The sequence below is a fragment of the Carcharhinus amblyrhynchos genome, chromosome 30 (genome assembly GCF_965287045.1).
Source record: "Carcharhinus amblyrhynchos chromosome 30, sCarAmb.v2.hapA, whole genome shotgun sequence".
NCBI classification, from domain to species: Eukaryota; Metazoa; Chordata; class Chondrichthyes; order Carcharhiniformes; family Carcharhinidae; genus Carcharhinus; species Carcharhinus amblyrhynchos.
This window is the reverse complement of record NC_137353.1, coordinates 17,361,979-17,381,636: the sequence shown is the minus strand read 5'-3', so window position 1 is coordinate 17,381,636 and position 19,658 is coordinate 17,361,979. Positions and strand designations below refer to the sequence as shown.

Sequence of the window (19,658 nt, the reverse complement as noted above, 5' to 3'; positions counted from 1 at the left end):
ATGAGAATACATAGGCCCGTAGAGTCCAAAGGTTCTTGCCCACTGTTTCCTAGCAACCCCAATACGTAGGTCCATAGAGTTCAAAAGTTATTTTCCCACTGCCTACTTAGCAACCCCTTATCAGGCAAATAGTATTGTGCTATTCATTCTATTGTCTGGGAAGCTTGTAGTTTCTAAAGCTCACATTGATAATTTTGCTTCATTCAGTAGCTGTATTGTTTTCAATGAATGTGATTCTTCTTGCTCAGCTGTATCACATCATGCCCTAGAATGTCATTAACCGAGGTGTATGCTTTTAATACAGAATATAATACATTTTCAAAAAAAAAGTTTAAATTCTCCAACAGTGATTATATGTTTGTATGAAAACTCTACCTTTATAACTACAGATACGTTGGCCTTTTTCTGTACTATATTCACTCTAAATTAGTCTATCTTGATCGATTTGTCCTTTTAGTCCCAGGTTTTCCGAAACTCCCGTAATATGGGGGCAGAGTTGAGTCTTGTTTATTGGGGGCTTAATTGGAGCCTCGCCCTTTGGGGTCAAGTTGGACTGTATGTTGAGCACTGTACAAACCTATTGTTAGTGTGATGTGTATAATAACAAATACAATTGTGTTTTTAAAGTACTCTTTTAATGAAAATGTTAATTCAAATGAAGGATATTGATCCTTATTGATTAAAAATGGGAAAACATGTTCTACTAATTTAATTTTTGAGAGTAGACATGTAATTTGTTGCAACCCCTCAATTGCCCCACATATATGTAGATTAAGAAATCCTGCAGAACATCAAGATCTAAGAGTACACACCCAATGATTAGCTTGGTTTTTAAATGTGAATAAATAGAATTTGCTCTGAACAGGGTGAATACAGGATCATTTTCTCTGAACGCTCTCTGAATTTTTCATTTGAGACATGCAGCATGAATGTTTAGGGACCTCCTTAATCACTTGGTGATTACCTGCCTCACTGTCCAGTCCCTATGTTTTATCTGATTCTATTTTCTTGTCCTCCTCCATTTCAGAGAAATACAATTTTCTGGGGATCAGTATCGTGGGCCAGAGCAATGACCGGGGTGATGGTGGGATATACATTGGGTCAATAATGAAGGGGGGAGCAGTGGCAGCCGATGGCAGAATTGAACCTGGTGATATGCTTCTGCAGGTTAGTATCCATACCTCTGCATCACTAAAAGTAAAATTTTTACTAAAACTGAGTTATTTCAAGCTGAAGTATACAAACTGCCGCCCTTGGAGCTGTACCACTGTGGCCATTGTAACTATAACTGCTGCAAGTAGAGCACTGATTCCATATGATATCTGCTTTTATTCTGTCTCGTGCTCTGTGGCATTTCCTTTAGAGCAACTCCTTCGTTTGATGACGGAATACTATGTGATTGGCCCATTCGAGTCCTGACGGAGGGCACAGTGGTTATGGACAGGACTGTAGGACTGACCCATCACAGAGAAATATTAAATGTAAAACTTTTCTGTTGACAAAATTAAAAGTTTACTTGCCCAATTCCAGATGCTTTCCCTCCTGCAGTCTGGGCCTTGGTCCTCTCTGTTTTGCTCTACTGTGGGCATCTATCCTACTGTTGACCATTTCCTTGTGCTGTCATTTCTTTGGGACTTATCCCTTCCCTTGCTACCAGCACTGTGAAAATTGGTGAACTGGCCCTCCTGATATTATCCTGTTCCTGACCCTTGACCTATTGTGCCCTGCATTGTGGCGTTTAACCCTCCCCTGTACTGTCCTGCATTTGAACTTTCATTAATGTTACTTTAAATAAAACAGTTTTGAGTGCTTTTATGAAGTTTTTAGGGTATGTGTATTTACCCCTTTTATGGGTGGCACAGTGATTAGTACTGCTGCCTCACAGCACCAGGGACCTGGGTTCAATTCCAGCCTTGGGTCACTGTCTGTGTGGAGTTTGTATATTCTCCCTGTGTCTGGGTTTCCTCCGGAAGCTCCAGTTTTCTCCCACAGGTTAGGTTGATTGACCATGCTAAATTGACCCTAGTATCAGGAGGATTAGCAGGGTAAGTGTGAGGGGTTACAGGCATAGAGCCTGGGTGGGATTGTGGCCAGTGCAGACTCAATGGGCTGAATGGTCCCCTTCTGCACTATAAGAATTCTATTATTACATCTTTTAGAGACTTGCTTGAGATATTTCTTGGTTCAGTGTCTCCGACCATTCCAGTAGCCAAGCCCTTTTAACCCAGACTGTACCTTTGCCTGCTCAATTTTTAGGTATTTTGGAACAAGCCCAGGGATTGAATAGGAAACCTTTATTACCATATTTGATTTTCCAGATACAGTACCTGTCTTTGTGTGGGCTTACTAGCCACTGAAATTGTTGGAAAAAACACTTCACCAGACTGTGGCTTTATGTTTGATAATGTTTCTCTATGATGGGACAGTCTCACGGACTGTGACTGGTAAACAGGTTTAGTAATCTGTCAACAGAAGCAAAATGCAATGAGTTACAACAGTTGCAGGTTTTACTATCCTTCCTCAGGAAATAACAGTTACAACTTCTGTGCTAAACTTCAAGACAAATTAATCTTGATCTTGCACAGCAATGCTTACCTGAGTTTCTCAAGCTTATCTGTACCTTCCTGGTGGCGCCTGCTTGTTTATTTGTTTGAAATAAGGCTTAAAATTTGACCGGGACAAAGTAAATTTAAATTTTTACCTCGGAGTTACATGATGGTGTTGTCAAATGTCAGAAATATCAGTAATCCTTTAACGGTTTTGGTGCAGGAATAAGCCAACCTGTATGCATTAGCATTTGCACTGAGGTGGCACTCAAGACATATTACAGCTACAAATATAAAGTTGTGTAAAGCATTCCAGTATGTGGTGATTCAGCTGCTTTATATCACCCAGTAACCTTGCACTGACGATGGCAAAGTCACTATTCTTAAGTATAACTGTGGCAGGTCAGTGACATGCTGGGTGCCTTTTGCCATTAGTTGCCCTGCTACCAGTCATTGCCTATAAAATCCCAATCACTGTAACATTATGGGACGGTGATTTCAAGGCAGGAATCACATCTCAGGATTCAGCTGGTAGATTTTTAAACTCCTTTCCAACTCTACCTGAAAGCTGTCTGCCATATGGTGGTGCGTTTGTCTCCTAGATCCTCATACCTGTTCCTGTTCCCTTTTCTGAGACATCCACCTTAGCCCATCCCTTAATCTGAACTTCCTTTCTGCTCCAGGTCAATGATGTCAATTTTGAGAACATGAGCAATGATGATGCTGTGAGGATTCTCCGTGAAATTGTATCAAAACCTGGGTAAGTGACAAGTTTTACATGCGATTAAGAAAAGGCATTTTATACCAAGAACTTGCATTTTTATAGTGCCTTTCATAACCTTAGGATATCCAGAAATATTTTATAGACAATGAAGTCCTCTGAAGTGCAATTGTTTTTGTAATATCGGAGAAGCAGCACCTAATGGGTACACAGCAAGATCCCGCAAATGAAAAATTATAAATGACCAGATCATGTTTAGTGACATTGGCAGAGGGATAAATATTGGCTGGAACAGTTGTAGTTGTGGAGGGTACCTTGTCGGGCTGGAGGCCAGTGACCAGTGGTGTGCCGCAGGGCTCGGTACTGGGACCTCTCCTCTTTGTAGTCTACATAAATGACTTAGAAGAGGGAGTAGGTGGTGTGATCAGCAAGTTTGCTGATGACACCAAGATGGCAGGGTTGGCGGGTACAGAGCTGGATTGTCAGGTGATACAACAGGATATAGATAGGTTGGTGCAGTGGGCAGATAGGTGGCAGATGGCATTTAATCCTGACAAATGCGAGGTGATGCATTTTGGAAGGAATAATGCAGAGAGGAGTTATGTGATAAAAGGTAGGCCGATTAGGAGTATAGATGTACAGAGAGACCTGGGAGTGCAGGTCCACAAATCCATGAAGGTTGTGTCACAAGTGGAGAACGTTGTTAGGAAGGCTTATGGGATGTTAGCCTTTATAGGAAGGGGCTTAGAGTATAAAAGCTGCCGTCTAATGCTTCAGTTATACAGAACGTTGGTTAGACCGCATTTGGAGTACTGCGTCCAGTTCTGGTCACCTTATTACCGGAAGGACGTGGAGTCTCTGGAAAGGGTGCAGAGGAGGTTTACCAGGATGTTGCCTGGCATGGGGGGACTGGGTTACGAGGAGAGACTGAAGAGACTGGGGCTATTCTCCTTGGAAAGAAGGAGATTGAGAGGGGACATGATAGAGGTATATAAGATACTGAAGGGAATAGATAGAGTTAATAGTGAGAGACTGCTCCCTAGACTGGGTACGAACACAAGAGGTCATCAATTAAGGGTGAGGGGGGGGAGGTATAATTTGGAGGTAAGAGGAAGGTTCTTTACACAGAGAGTTGTGGGGGTCTGGAATGCGCTACCGAGTAGGATGGTGGAGGCAGGCACGTTGGACTCGTTTAAGATGCAGTTAGATAGGCATATGAGTGAAACGGGAATGGAGGGATATGGTAGGGGCTATTAAATAGGGTAAACCTCGGGAGACACCGGAAGGGCAGGCTGTATAACTAATATGTTTTGTCTTTATTCCACAGGTGGAGGTCCACCTCGTGTTAAGCGAGGGGCATGCACACGGCAGGTTGTGCGTGGGCTGCTCTTGGAAGTCCAGGAGTGGCCTAGTACTTCATGTCGGTGTGTGTGCTTGATCCTGGACCGATAGACGGGCACCGCAACAGCTCAGTGACTAGCACTGCTAGCTGTGCAGATACATGGATTTGGGCCTGTGTCTGTGGGAGTTTGCGCATTCTCCCTGTGGTTGCGTGGGTTTCCTCCGGGCGCTCCGGTTTCCTCCCACACCCCAAAGATGTGCTCTTAGGCTAATTGGTTTCCACCAAATTGACACTATTTCTTCCCTGAATCTGACTGAGTAGGGTCCCATTCGTAGACATGCAGGGTGGAATAGGTGTAGGGCGATGCGGCGGCGCGGGCTCGTTGGGCCGAAGGGCCTGTTTCCCGTGCTGGGTTGTTCTTTGTTCTTTGTTCTTTGTAACACTGGGCTGAACTTGACTGCCCTGGCTTGACAGCTGCCCCTCCGGAAGTCCTGCCCTCCCTTAGGGGGGCTCCCCTCTGGCAGCCCTGCCCTCCCTCAGGGCTGCTCCTCTGGCAGCCTTGCCGTCCTTTAGAGACACCCCTCTAGCAGCCCTACTGTCCCTCGCATGTGTTATTTGAAGCCATGCAGTTGGTTATCCAGTGACCTCTGCTGGCGAGAATGTGATTGTGTCTGGGAGCTGGGTTTTTGGTAATGAAGCCAGAAACTCAGGTTGAACGATTTCTGGACTCGGCAGACCGATCTCCATATAAATGGCCATCTTCGTGCCCCTGTACCCCTCTGTGCTCTCACCCCTCTCTGCCTTCCCCCATGTCATCCATCCATGCATGCTCACTCAGTATGCATTATTTTTCAGAAGCAGTGAGCTATATGCCAAAAATGGGGTTCTAATTTATTCTTTCTTTGATCTGTTTTTTCTATATCTTTGTTTATTTGGATATGATTAAGAGGTGTGAGGTGAGGTAAAGATACTGCTATTGATACTATAATGGTCCTGAATGATTGATACTTGAGATTTAAAGAGCAGCAGTTATTTTCCAAGGTAGATTTCTGAATTTTCTTTGAGCATTTCAAGAGTTGCCAATATATGGCTCATTGGTCCTGTACATAATGCATCAGTAAGAGCTTTCAAACTTGCCTTTCAAAAGTTTCCTGAATCTAGACTTTTTTTCACAACTTCTCTGTGGGGTTATGAATCTGAGTCCCGAGAAGCTGACCTGACTCCACTGAATTGCAGAGTGTATGAGATGCCTACGCTGCAGTGGAACTGGGCAGGTTGGGAGTACAGGATTCGGGCTCACAAACCCCATCCTGCCAGCAAAAATTGCTGTATGTATGTCTCTTGTGTGTAGAAGTCATCTGCTACATCCCTATCTTCATGTATGCTTGCCTTTCTATCTGTCTGTGTGTCTCTGTATCTGAAAGAAATATGGAAAAGCTCCTCCTCCCCTCAGCTTAGAAAGTGAGGGTCAGGTGTTTCTCTGCTATTCTATCATCATGAGACAAAATCAGATGCAACACCGATTGCCAGATCCCACCTCAAATTCAGTATCTTATTTGATCTGATTTATTATTGTCACGTATATTGGGATACAGTGAAAAGTATTGTTTCTTGAGTACCATACAGACAAAACATACTGCTCATAGAATACATTGAGGAGAAGGAAAGGAGAGTGTGCAGAATATAATGTGACAGTCATAACTAGGGTGTAGAGAAAGATCAGCTTAATATATGATAGGTCTATTCAAAAGCTTGATGGCAACAGGGAAGAAGCTGTTCTTGACTCAGTTGGTATGTAATCTCAGACTTTCGTATGTTTTTCCTGATGAAAGAAGATGTAAGAGAGAATGTCTGGGGTGCGTAGGTCCTTAATTATGCTGGCTGCTTTTCTGAGGCAGCAAGAATTGTGGACAGAATCAGTAGATGGGAGGTTGATTTGCATGATGGACTTTACCCTGGTGCTTGCATTTCCTGCCTGCTACTTGTAAATATTAACAGGCTGAACCTCGCAACCCAATTCATTTCCTTGTACCAAGTTCTTCACTGACCTCAGGGATCTCCAGGAGTGGCTCAGAGCCCAAAGCAGTAGCAATAAGCATCTGACTACTACATGGAGGGTAGTGGTGGGCATCTTTTCCAGAGAAAGGAGTCTAGAAACATTTTCTGTTTTCCTTGTTTGAATTTGTTCTCTCCCTGCAACACCCAGTGGGTCCTTGTGGCAGCTAGCTCTACTTTGAGACCAGGAATCCCTCTGGGAACTCATCCTGCCTAACTATTAACCTAGGAAAATTAGTTGGTTATTACAACATGGTCACAGCACCATTGCTGACTCAACAGGTATCACAGCCTATTCAACTGTAGCGGCAATTCAGCCAGATCCTGTTCTCGCACAATTCCACACCGTGCCTGTGACCATTCTGGAATCCGTGTACTCAGTTGCTGTGTGTTCCATTTAATTTCTGAACCACAGGAGTCTTTAGGTTCATTTTTCTGTGATTCCTGGGCCAATTTTGCTTACTCCCTAGTTGTCTAATTTTGCAACAGCTGGTAACTGGTCCACTCTGTTTACTTCTCCAGACCCATCAGCTTAACAGTGGCCAAGTGCTGGGACCCCACCCCCAGGAGTTATTTCACCATTCCCAGGAGTAAGTACTACTTTCATCATTCCTAATGGCCTAATTAAGAAAAAAGTGTTGACTTGGGCTCTGTTGGTTAGTTACGCACTGTCCTTCTATCTCAGTGATCTGGAATGCAGTCCTCTGTCATTGTGACATTGCATCTATGGCAAATGTTTAACTTCAGGTTTTTATTTTCATTAATGCTTGTGTCAAATTTTAGTGCTTGTTTTAATTTTGTAGACGTTCTGGTTTTTAATTAAAATTACTATTAATAAAATTTTGTTTAGTTTCTATCTCTGACTTTCTTTTAATGTGCCTTTCCATCAGCATGTTTTGCTCTAAATGTGCATGCCTCTCTCTATTTCTGTTTCTCTGCTCCATTTTCCCTTTTTTTATTATTTATTCATTAATTTTACAGGATGTGGGTGTTGCTGGCTGGGCCCAGCATTTATTGCCTATCCCTAATTGCCCTCCATTTCAGAGGGCACTTGAGAGTCAGTTACATTGCAGTGGCTCTGGAGTTGCATATAGACCAGACTGGGTAAGGATTTCCTTCCCTAAAGGACATTTTTGCAATAATCAATCATTAGTAGACTCAATTCAAATTTCACCACTTGCCTTGGTGGGATTTGCACCTGGGTCCCCAGAGTATTACCATAGGTCACTGGATTCTAGTCTAGTGACAATACCACTATGCTACCACCTCTCCATCCACCTTTGCCTCTGTATCTCTCTGCCTCTGTCTCTATCTTTGTGCCTATAATGTATAGAGAAAGTTCTGTGAAGAAAAATGACGGATTGCCTACTGCAGCAGCAACAACAACTTGCCTTTATAGAGTGAAGCATTCCAAGGAACTTCACAGATGCATTATTAAACAAAATCTGACACTCGTTTATCCAGCGCCCATCATTTCAATTTGGGCTTTGTTGTTAATGTAGGTGGCAGATGCTCACCATTCAGGAAATGGAGAGACCGTATTGTCATCCATATCCAATGAGCCCCAACAGTTGTTTTCTGAACCTGACATCATACTTTTTCCTGCAGCATATCACTGGGGTGTGATTTGAACTCCAGATTGTGGACAACTGGGAAGTATCATTCGAACTGGCTATTTCAAACTTTTGTCAGGTTTCCCTGCATCTGCTTATGTTCCAGAAGGTTGTACTAAGCTAATCATTAAACTATTGCTGAATTATACTTCCTTGCAATTTTTCTGTAAATGGCTTTACATTGCTGCAGAAATTGAACATGCTGCAGGCTGTGGAAACATCTTATCCGTATTAGTCCTTTCATTATCTAAAGATGGAGTATGCTGGAAACATGGCACCAATCAGTCAGCACCTAAAAGAGTACGGTTAAGTTGCATACCTTTCTCTGAGCTACTAACGGACTTGTATATTTACTGCTTGAGATGTATAGTTTTGTTATTTTTCATGTTCTCTCCTGTTTGAACTGAGTCCAGCTCTTTGTCTAATCCTCCCTCTGCCTGGTGTAGCGGAACCAGTGAGACCCATTGACCCAGCAGCCTGGATCTCTCATACCACTGCTATGACAGGAACATTCCCCCGGTATGGTATGAGCCCCACCACCAGTGCCATCACTTCCACCAGCTCTTCACTGACCAGCTCCATCCCAGATTCAGAAAGTAAGTAATACTTTTACAAATTTCAGAATTTCCCATACTTGAGCCTGCCATGTGTGTCGGAGTTGGGTGATAACAAGGATGCTCAGATGGTTCAAGGTCACACAGGTGTGAGGCCATCAGACCTTCTAGTCTTGTAATATTTAAGCCTTGATTTTAACTTGAGTATTGAACTCAGAGAATGGAACCTCTCACCCTGAGTCCATTTTAACTCCTGAGTTCACTGTCTCCCACCTGAGACTATCAGGAATGTGTAACATCTTCACAGTGGGCACCCGAGGAACGGTTTTTGGCTGACCTAAAATTTTACTGCAAGGGGGAGGATCTTTCAGAGAAGGTCAGTACTATGGAGCTCAAAGACTCTTGACAGGATCCAGACAAATTTCTGATCCAGAGGAAATCCTCTCAAAACTCTTGAAAATAAATTTTACGTTGACCTCTGATCATTTTGACTTGTTGTTTTGATTCCACGTAGCCCATCCCAAACTTTGTGCCAAAGTAGGATTGTGGAAACCAGGCTGTAACTTTTCCACATTCACTCCAAAGGTCAGCTAGGGTAAGAACCAAGAGGGCAGATGGAGTTTATATACAGATCAATCATGATCTAATTGATTTAATTGAATTATAAAAGGTTCAAGAGACTGTTTTTATGGTGAAACGTTTGTGCTATGATGCCCCAACATCTTAACCTGCTAACCCCTTACTGCTCGCTCTTATCCTACTAGCAGGCAGGATTAGAATCAATCTTCTTTTGCTAATTCTCTGTGAAAATTAGATCCTATATTGTTTCTGTTTCTTTGTTCAGAGTATGATGATTGCCCACTAACAGTTAAGACTGACATGTCAATTATCGTCAAGGCCATGCAGTTGTCTGATTCAGGACTGGAGATCCGTAACCGACTGTGGCTGAAGATCACCATTTCAAATGCCGTCATTGGTGAGTATGTCTGTCTCTGGGGCTGTTCTTACTTCAGTTTGTCCTCCTGTTGGCCACATAAAGGACAACCCCAATAGTGACACCCACTTCACTCCAGAAGTAGCAGTGTTGATGTTCCAAAGTTAGGATTTGACTTCCATTACTATTTCTGAGGTCAAGTCTCTCATGATATTCTCTCTCTCGCTCTGTCTCTCTCTCTCTCTCTCTCTCTCTCTCTCTCTCCCCTCCTTTCCATCCCCCCTCCCCAGGTCCACAGTCTCTGTGTAACCTTGTTTCTGTCGTACGCGCACGATGCTGGCCCTGGGCAAATGGTTAGCTGGTGTTTGTTGCTCTGCAGGTGATTGTTATGATTGGTATGCACAGAGTTAATTGCACCTGATTTTATTATTTTGATTTTAGTTCTCATTAATGTTTGTTGTTATTCCCAAACATCTTGATTTCACCAGTTGTCCCTTGAAGCAGCTCTGCTTGTTCTTCCCATTTGGACTAGGCTTCCACTGTCCCAAGAATTTGTCCATCTGATCAGAATGATACAATATCTACCATCCTTAGAATTGGATTCCTTCTACGGCCTGAGGTACAGCAAACAACCCTGTTCCAAAAGGCATTCTATACCCTATCATTCTTTTAGTCCTCAGTTATTCCAACAGTATTTACAGGGGTATGGTGGTGTAAGTATTACGTTACTAGAATGATCCAAAGTTCCAGAATACTGAGAGCTGGAATACTGCCATGTCAGTTTGAAAACTGAGTAAAAGTCAAGTTGTTGGATTTCCAATAATATTGATCACTTTACGAAATGCCTTTTGCACCCTCAGGACGTCCCAAAATACTTTACAGTCAATGAAATATTTTTGAGATGCGGTCACTGTTGCATTGCATGTTTGTGCTGCTGGGCTGGCTTTGGTTGAGTTGTGTTGTACTCAGCTCCAAGTCCTGCGCTCTTCACTTTACCCTTTCACCTGATCCGTGATGAATTTGCCCAGTCTAGCACTGCTGGTTCCTGTATAGCCAAGAGTAGGAGGATGGTTCATCTTCCCACAGCCTTAAAACATAATAGAGCTTTTAGAGGCAAGATGAAAGGGTAGAGTTCGTGGCCAAGAGGATTGTGTGGATGGGGAGATTGTGCAAGTTTTAAGAGGAATGTGAATTGTACGAGTCTGGTTTCAAGGAACTGTAAATGTTCTGAGAGGGTGGTACACAATCCAAATGGACAGCACATGGTTTGAGGTTAAATGTATGGCGGATACTCTCCCAAACCATTGTGCAAACATCAAGAGTAGCTGGTCCTGCGAGACTGATCAAGCCTGGGAAGGAAAGCCTCACAGGGCCCTAACTGAAGTGAGGGAGAGGAACCTTGAGACACCCTGATTGAGGTGTGAGGGGAGGGGTGCCTGAGAGGCCCTGATCAAGGTGGACTGTGCCCTCGAATGCGCTAACCAAGGGGGTGGTTCTGACTGCAGTTTGTGGTTAAGGGGGATTGCTTCATTTGGTTGGTTGGTTGATTGTGCTTCTTCATGCAGTTAGCCCTTGTTTCTCTGTAGGAGCAGATGTGGTCGACTGGCTTTTCTCACATGTGCAGGGTTTTAAAGATCGTCGTGAGGCAAGGAAGTACGCCAGCAGCATGCTGAAGCATGGCTACCTCAGGCACACGGTCAACAAGATCACTTTCTCCGAGCAGTGTTACTACATCTTCGGTGACCTCTCTACCAGTAAGTTCACTCTGTCTCCTTAACGTTCAGCAAATTGGGTGGTTATCAGCCTGAGGGATTTGAGTGCTGGGGTTTGGAGTATAGATCTTTTCTTGAACTGTTGTAGTCCATGTGGTGTAGATACACCCAGAGTGCTGTTAGGGAGGAAATGCCAGGATTTTGACCCAGCAAAAGTAAAGGAACTATTATATAATTCCAAGTCTGCTGGTGTGTGGCTTGGAGAGGAATTTGCATCTGTTGCCCATGTCTTCCTAGGCGGCAGAGATTGTAGGTTTGAAAGCTGCCATTGAAGAAGTTTTGGTGAGTTGTTGCAGTGCATCTTGTATATGGCACACACTGCTGCCGCTGCATCAGTGATCGAGGAAGTGAGTGTTGAAGGTGGGGGGTGGGTGCCAATCAAACAGGCTGCTTTGTCCTGGATAGTGTCAAGCTTCAAGTGTTAAAGATCTGTGCTCATACAGACAAAAGGAAAGTATTTTATCTCAATCCTGATTTGTGCCTTGTAAGTGGTGGACAGGCTTTGGGGAATTAGGAGGTATTGCCCATCACAGAACTCCCAGCCTCAGACCTGCTCTTGTAGACACAGTATTATTTGGCTGATCCAATCCAGTTTCTGGTCAGTGGTAATCCCCAGGATGCTGATAATGGGAAATGGGGGATCCAACAATGGTAATGCCATTAAGTATCAAGGACAATAACAGTACAATTATCTGCGAAAGTGGGAGCAGTGGTTATGAAATGTAATTGTTGAACTCAGTGTTGAGGCCAGATGGCTGTAAAGTGCCTAACTAAAGGAATTGCATTTAATTTGTGTGTAATTTTTATTTGCTGGTAGACTTAGCTGGACTGAGCTTAAATGAAGGTTCCAGTGGGACATCGGAGCATGATGTCCTGCCACCTCTCCCACACCCAGCCTGTCCCTGGCCACTGAGTCAGGGCTTCCCGTATCAGTATCCGCTACCGCATCCGTACTATTCGCCTACTTGCCAGGATCCCACTTTAAACTATGGAAATGGCAGTGCTGGGAGCCAGCAGAGTGAAGGTAAGATTCACAAGGGTCTCGTTCTGATTGGCTACACATAGCAACTTTGACAATGTCTGCATTTTTTCCAAAATCACTAAGGTGGAGCTAGAGCTGGTGGGACTGTGTGGAGCGGTGATTGGAAGAGGGAGATTTGGAGAAGGGCTGCAGAGAGAGTTGAAAGTGGTTGGGATGCAGAGAGGGGGTCTCAAGGATGAGAGTACAGAGAGGAAAGGGAGGTGATGAGAGCGTGTGGAGAAGAAAGGGATGTCAGGGGAGAAGATGCAGAGAGGAGAGGTGGATGGGAGGGAATGAAGGGGAGAAGTGAGGTGGAATGGAGGAGAAAGAAGGAGTTATTTCTTCAGCCAGCAGAGAGATTGCTTCCTGGGGCCATCATTATCAAGCATTTACAATTTACAGAAGATGATTTCGTGGCCAGATGAGATTGTCTGAACAAAATTACTTAATCAAAGAGTTTTAATAAAATATTTAATGTCTCCAGAATGTCTGAAATCAAATCTGTCATTAAATAAACATGTTTGAGTGTTTATGCAGTCAATGATGTCATCAATTTGTTTGTCAAATTTGAGTTGGTTATATAAAGATCCTGATCCCAGCGGCAACAGTGTCACTGGGCTGGACATTCCCTCAGTTCATTTGTAGGTGAGGCAGGTAAATGTGGCCTGAGACTGCATCAAACATACTCAGGCAGTAGCAGTGACCTGGCACCCTGACAAAGCTATCTGAAGAATCAGTGTTCATTCCAAAATAAACAAGACAGATTCACAGATTATTCTTTAGAAAATGTTGCAGCCAAGCTCCTCAGTGACCCAATCATTATTGACCAAAGTAAAGCAGTAGTATTACTTGCTGTCTGTTGTTGTAAGAATTGTTGTTGAGTGGATCTTTCTGTTTCCCAGTGACTCTCAATGCAGCAGAAAGGAGTGATTGTGATGTAGTTGAATCACTTTATACTGAGTCCATTGAACAGTACAGGGATAGTAGCACCAGCCAATCACCTCTTCGTTTGAGAATGTTTCATTTTGGTGAGGTTCATTGGGTGAAGTGACCGATATCTTGTGTTGCCTGCTGTGTGTACACAGGAAGCAAGAGCAGTGGATCCAATCGGAGCATGGGTGAGAGAAAAGGCTCAGCGGGGAAGGAAAAGGAGCAGAAAGCAGACTCCAAGTCAGTGGGTAATGCGAGCGAGCCAGACCGCACCACCGGCAACAGTGTGCATTGCGAGAGACCAGCAAGCCAGCTCAGTCACCACAGCCACTGCTCCCATGGACCCCCGGGGGTCCCTCCTGTCTACCAGCTGCCCACAGTATTAATAACCAGTGGGCCTCCTGGAGCTCCTCCTGTTCGGGATCTAGTGGCAGTTCCTCCTGAGTTGACGGGCAGCCGGCAGTCCTTCCAAAAGGCCATGGGTAACCCCTGCGAGTTTTTCATCGACATTATGTGACAACACCTGTCGTCTTGCACTAAACAACACTAAAGTCTTTGCACACAAAACTACTTGTGTCTCACCCCTGGTGTTGCAGGAACCTCAGGCTTCTAATTCTAACCATGGTTCTATATCTGTCCTCCGTTAATAACAACTTTGAATGTGTTGGTTTTGGTAAATATTGGTGCCAAGGACAGCTTTGTGTAAGTGTATTCTGCGTTTCAGTGTAATCATCACCTTCTTTATAGACTTTGAAGGGATGTTGAAGACCTTTTGATCTGGTTGGGGTTTATCCCTGACGAGATTATTTCACACTGGTCATCTTAACATCCACTCACGTGCTGTTGTGAAGGGCACTCCATGTTAAAGTGTACCCTGTCTTTTTTCAATGTAAATTGTCTAATCCTCTTAGCAAGCACCTTTTCATTCTACAGAGACAGCTCAGCACATTTGGGTGTGATTCAATTTCCAGCTCATTGACGCACAAGCGATTCACTTTCTTTTTCAGAAGTTAGCAACCTTTCATGGAATTATTTTTCCTTGAAGCATTGAGAAAGTTTAAGCTATACCTTCAAATCATTTTAACAGCTCTTGCACTCTAGTCTAATTCCCTGCACGAGAGAGGAGGTTGGATGACACACCTTTGCACATGCCATGTTTTGGATATGTCTAGGCAGTTTGGGCACTTTCGTTCATGGTTATTGCTGAATGATCTGATTGGATCATTCAGTCTCATCTTCACGCATTTCTGAAAGGTTTACAAATCTGTCTGGAACAGCTATTTACTTCTCCTTGGTCCTGTGCCGCTCCCAGTAATGAGACCTTCTGTATCCAGTCTGCAACTATAAAAATATGTATTGGATTGTGTTTTTTTTCCCAATTTTCGTATCTCTCTTGAAGGTGCTGACTCTTCAGCCCTTTCCTGTCCTGAAGCTGCTGACTCTCAAGGGGATGTGGGTTTCCTGGCCTGACCTGCCCTAAAACTATGTTAAAGTGACCATCCTTCATGTACAGTGAGCAGTTAGCAAGGCATTCAAATGAGATTACCCTCTCTCCTGCTCCATGGGGCTCAAAGTCCCACTGGTGGTGCAGTCTGCCTCACTCCTGTTTCTCTCCTTCCCAGTGAGCCATGTCCTTGTTAATAAATGCAGGTTAAGTTTCTGTGGTCTTTGTGAGACCCTGATTGAATTTAAATCGCCCTCCTGCAAAACTGGCAAAACCTTTCTGCATAAGACCAAGAGAGATAAGTATTTTGTGCCCCACAAGGATCTCACGAATCTCTGCTGCCCCTTGCTCCCCACTGCCAAATTAACCAGCCACATTACAATGATAATGCCACCTACCCCATCCCCAGACTTAACCATCAACATTAGCCCAAAAATCTCAATACCTTTTCTCCTAGACAGGAGTGCAAAGAAATACTCTCCACTAGGATGGGCATATTCAACTTTACCTCTGATACTCGAGAAATTTGACAGTTGGAACTAAACGAAGCGAACAGGAAACTGAGAGAGACACAGATTGTCAGAGGTCGAATGTGGAGTGATGCAGTGTAGAGATTTGATTCACCAGGTCAGGTTGCAGCCCTCCGAGCACAGGAGTGAGCAAGGCGCTGGATTAAGCTAAACTGTGTGCCTCCATTCCTTGACACAATCTGTGCACAGGTATATTTTTCGGAACAGCGAGTGTAAATACTGTTATATTTGCACAAGTACCAACATTCCAGAACTCTGCACCATTCTTTGAAGAAAAGAAACATTAAAAAACTCATTCAATAAGGACTCTCAGTTGTAGCCTTTAGTCAAAGGCAACTTCAAACATTGTTTCACCTGGGTCCATCTTGTGGACACCAAGAGGACTTTCAGATGCTGCATAAGATCGGCAGTGCACTAAGCTCACTCACTCTTTGAATGTTGGCACAAGTAGGTCCAGCACTTGGATGGCACTCAGCTGGATTGAAATACTAAAACTAATGGAGATTTATTGGAAAGTTTAAGAATGCTAATCGGAATTATGAGAAATTGTAAAAAGAAAATGTACAGTAGGAGATTAAATTTTATTAAATTAATTATTATAACTATTCTATAGATCAAACTCACTGACAGAATTTCAGTCCAGACTACAGTTCAGTTGGCAGCTGGGAGCTGTCATTGTGTGTACCAGTATTGTAGATATTGCATTCAGATTCTGTGTCTCTATAATTAATATATCGCTGCCTCAGTGTAAAAGCTATTTTAAAAACTAAAAAAAATTACATTTTTTCCTGTCTTATCTTGTTTATATTTTCCTTTTGTCAGTTTAATTTTGTTTACAGTCATTTCATGGAAAGAACATTTGATGAACACCCAGAGAGTCCAATGTGGTGAGATTGGGACCAAACTCATCAACTTAGTGGGTAGGATCCATGCAAAAACTGTCCCTCTCTCACAGCCAGAATGTCAAGGAATATAGTTTTAAGTTTAATTATTAATATCACAAATAGACTTAGACTAACACTGCAGTGAAGCTACTGTGAAAATCCCCTGGTTGCCACATTCCTGTGCCTGTTCTGATACACTGGGGGAGAATTTAGCATGGCCAATGCATCTAACCAACACATCTTTTGGACTGTGGGAGGAAACCGGAACACCCGGAGGAAACCCATGCAGAGAGAACGTGCAGACTCTGCACAGACAGTGACCCAAGCCAGGAATCAAACCCAGATCCCTGGCGCTGTGAGGCAGTAGTGCTATCCACTGTGCCACCATGCCACCCTATAACATTATAGATTGCAAGAGCCCCTATAATTGTACAAAGGAAAAGAATGACCGAAGTAAATATCAGTCCCTTTAAGGCAGAGACCAGAGAAATTATCATGAGGAAATGGCAAATTACATATCAGAAGACTAACCAAGAGGTTAATAAGAATGAGGAACTTGAGGTCATTAATATCAGCAGAGAAAAAACATTGCAGAAACTTAAAGGATAAAAGGCTGACAAATCCCCAGGACTTGATGACCACACCCTCAAGTTCTGAAAGAATGTGTGTGGAAATAATGATGTATTGCTTATGATTTTTCAAAATTCCCTAGGTTCTAGAATGATCCCAGTGCTTTGGAAATTAGCAAATGTAACACCTCTATCTAAGAGAGGAGGGAGATAGATAACAGGAGCAATATGCCGGTTAGCCTAATACCAGTCATTAAAAAAAAACGGAATTTATTATTCAGAACATTTTAGCAATGTGCTTAAATATCATAAAATGATTTTATGGAAGGGAAATAGTGTTTGAAAATTTATTTGTTTTTGAGGATATAACCTGACTGGCAGATAGAAAGCCAATAAATGTAGTACACCTGGATTTCTAAAATGCATTCAATAGGGTGTCAGAGAAAATGTTAATATGCAGGATAAGGACTCATGGAGTTCAGGCTAATATATTAACACGAATGGTGGATTGACTGACAGACAGGAAGCAGAGGGGACTCTGTCTCAGGATAAGAGGTTGATCATTTGGCAATGAGATGAGAAATTTCTTTACTCAGAGTTGTGATTCTTTGGAATTGTCTATCCTAGTCGGTTGTAGATGCTCCATTGTTGAGTAAATTTAAGACTGAGAGAAACGTTTTGAAGTCACAGGGACTCTAGTGATATGGGGAGCAAGCATGCAAGTGGGGTTGAAGCAGAAGGTCAGTCTTGATCATTTTGAATAACGGATATAACAGGCAGTATGGTTTACTACTGCTTATCCTAACATTTTTATCTCAAATTTCTGATCTGAGCATCCTGACTAAGACTTATCCATCAATCCTGCATCAGAGCTAAGAGCAGTCCTTTCCAAACCAGCAAGTCTGATTTATTGAACAGAAAATCAGTGCACACATTGCTTAAACTTTCAATCTGAATTGGTAGGGACATTAATTATCAGAAAAATGCTGGAATCTCTTTTTAAAAAAGTGTTTACGATGCAATTAGAAACTGTAGTATGATCACACAAAATTAATATGGTTTTATGAAAGTGACATCATGTTTGACAAATTCATTGGTGTTTTTTGAGAGTGTAACTAGGAAGTTAGGTAAAAGGGAACAAGTAGATGTAATATATTTGGATTTCCAAAAGACGTGGTAAGGTATCCATAAAAGGTTAATAAGCTAGAAGGGATAATCATATAAAGGAAGGATTGGTTAACAGACGGGAAGTAAAGAATAGAGATAAATTGGGAATTTTCAAGTTGGCAGGCTATGGAGTACTGCAAAGATCAGTACTGGGCCTCAGCTATTTGCCATCTCTATTGATTTGTCAATGACGTATAAAAAATGAGAACATACGACGGAGCTGTAAAGAGATAGAGGTTAAGTGATTGGGCAACAAGGTAAAGATGGAATTTAATGTGGGCAAGTGAGGTTATTCATTTTAGTGGTAAATTTAGAAAAGCATAATTTTTTAAAGGCATGAAACTTCTAATTGTTCAGAAATGTGTATACACTCAAATAAGGAGCATAAGAAATTAGCAGTAGAGCAAAAGTTCACTAGATTGGTTCATGTGATCAGAGTCTGAATAAATTGGGCCAGTATTCTCTGGCGTGAAATGTGAAATATTCTGAAGGGGCTTGACAGATAGACACAGTTGTTTCCCTAGGAATCTAAAACATGGGAGAACAGTATTAGAATAAAGGGTCAATCATTTGAGATTGAGATGAAAAGTTATTTCTTGACTCAGAAGGTTATCTTTGGAATTGATTATCCCAAAGAGTTGGAATATTTCATTGATTGTATTTAAGGCTGTTATACATGGATTTCTCAGAGTCAAAGGATATGAGGAACAGTGGGAAAGTGGAGTTGAGGTAGGAAACCATCCATGATTGTACCGAACAGCAGAACAAACTCAAGGAGCTGTGTAGCCTACTCTTACTTCTCATGTGTAGAGGGATGGTGTTCATAGAATTGTTTTGCATTGACATGCATACAGCACAGGTTAGACACAGAGTAAAGTTTCTCCTGCACTGTCCCATCAAATACTTCCAGGCCAGACATAGCACAGCTGAAGATTAAAACTCCCTCCAGACTGTCCCACCAAACACTCCCAGTCCAAGTACATGATTGGTGAAATATAAAATAAAGTATCCTCTGCACTGTCTTGTCAAATCAGTTGGTGGAAGTTTGTGCAGGGCACACTCGGTACTTCCATAGCTTTGGCTGATTAGTTTACAATGCAAATGATATTCAAACCAGTGTCACTGTCTGTTCATCCTGTTTATTAATTTAACTTTTACACGTGGACTGTAATTGCACCTGCAAGCTTTGTGGACTTGACTGTGTCATGCACCATGTTTAATTGGAAATAAATTACTCGGCTCTAATTAGGATAATCCAGTAACCAAGTTAGCACATAAAGAGTGAATTTTGATCTTGTGCTAATAAATTGAGCCTCTTGCCATTACTATTGTTGGAACAAAGTAGGTGTTATGATGAAATTACACTATTTTGTTCTTTGAGTTGGAGGGTGAGGAGGTTGCCTGTTAACTCCTGGTTGAGTAGAATCTAAATCTTTCTGGGCTCCAATGTATGTTTACATTGTTTATACCAGTCACAGGTTGGAGATTAATACTCAGCTGCTGTTTTTGTGTTACTGAGGACAGTAGGTGCCCCCTTATGCTATGAGCTCCATTTATTTAGAAATACACACAGATT

General features: G+C 42.6%; 1 protein-coding gene across 2 annotated transcripts in view; it reads left to right on the top strand.

Moving 5' to 3' along the window:
* The window catches only part of LOC145360206 (segment polarity protein dishevelled homolog DVL-1-like), a 139,465-nt gene extending 123,218 nt beyond the window's left edge, over window positions 1–16,247 (top strand). For both annotated transcript variants that reach the window (XM_080215248.1, XM_080215249.1), the window contains 8 exons: window positions 1,028–1,167; window positions 3,230–3,306; window positions 7,187–7,254; window positions 8,724–8,873; window positions 9,676–9,807; window positions 11,352–11,519; window positions 12,355–12,561; window positions 13,644–16,247. In XM_080215248.1, coding sequence (XP_080071374.1) covers window positions 1,028–1,167; window positions 3,230–3,306; window positions 7,187–7,254; window positions 8,724–8,873; window positions 9,676–9,807; window positions 11,352–11,519; window positions 12,355–12,561; window positions 13,644–14,005 — 1,304 coding nt within the window. In that variant the 3' untranslated portion in view covers window positions 14,006–16,247. The remainder of the gene's footprint in view (window positions 1–1,027; window positions 1,168–3,229; window positions 3,307–7,186; window positions 7,255–8,723; window positions 8,874–9,675; window positions 9,808–11,351; window positions 11,520–12,354; window positions 12,562–13,643) is intronic.
* The last annotated feature ends 3,411 nt before the right edge of the window (window positions 16,248–19,658 follow it).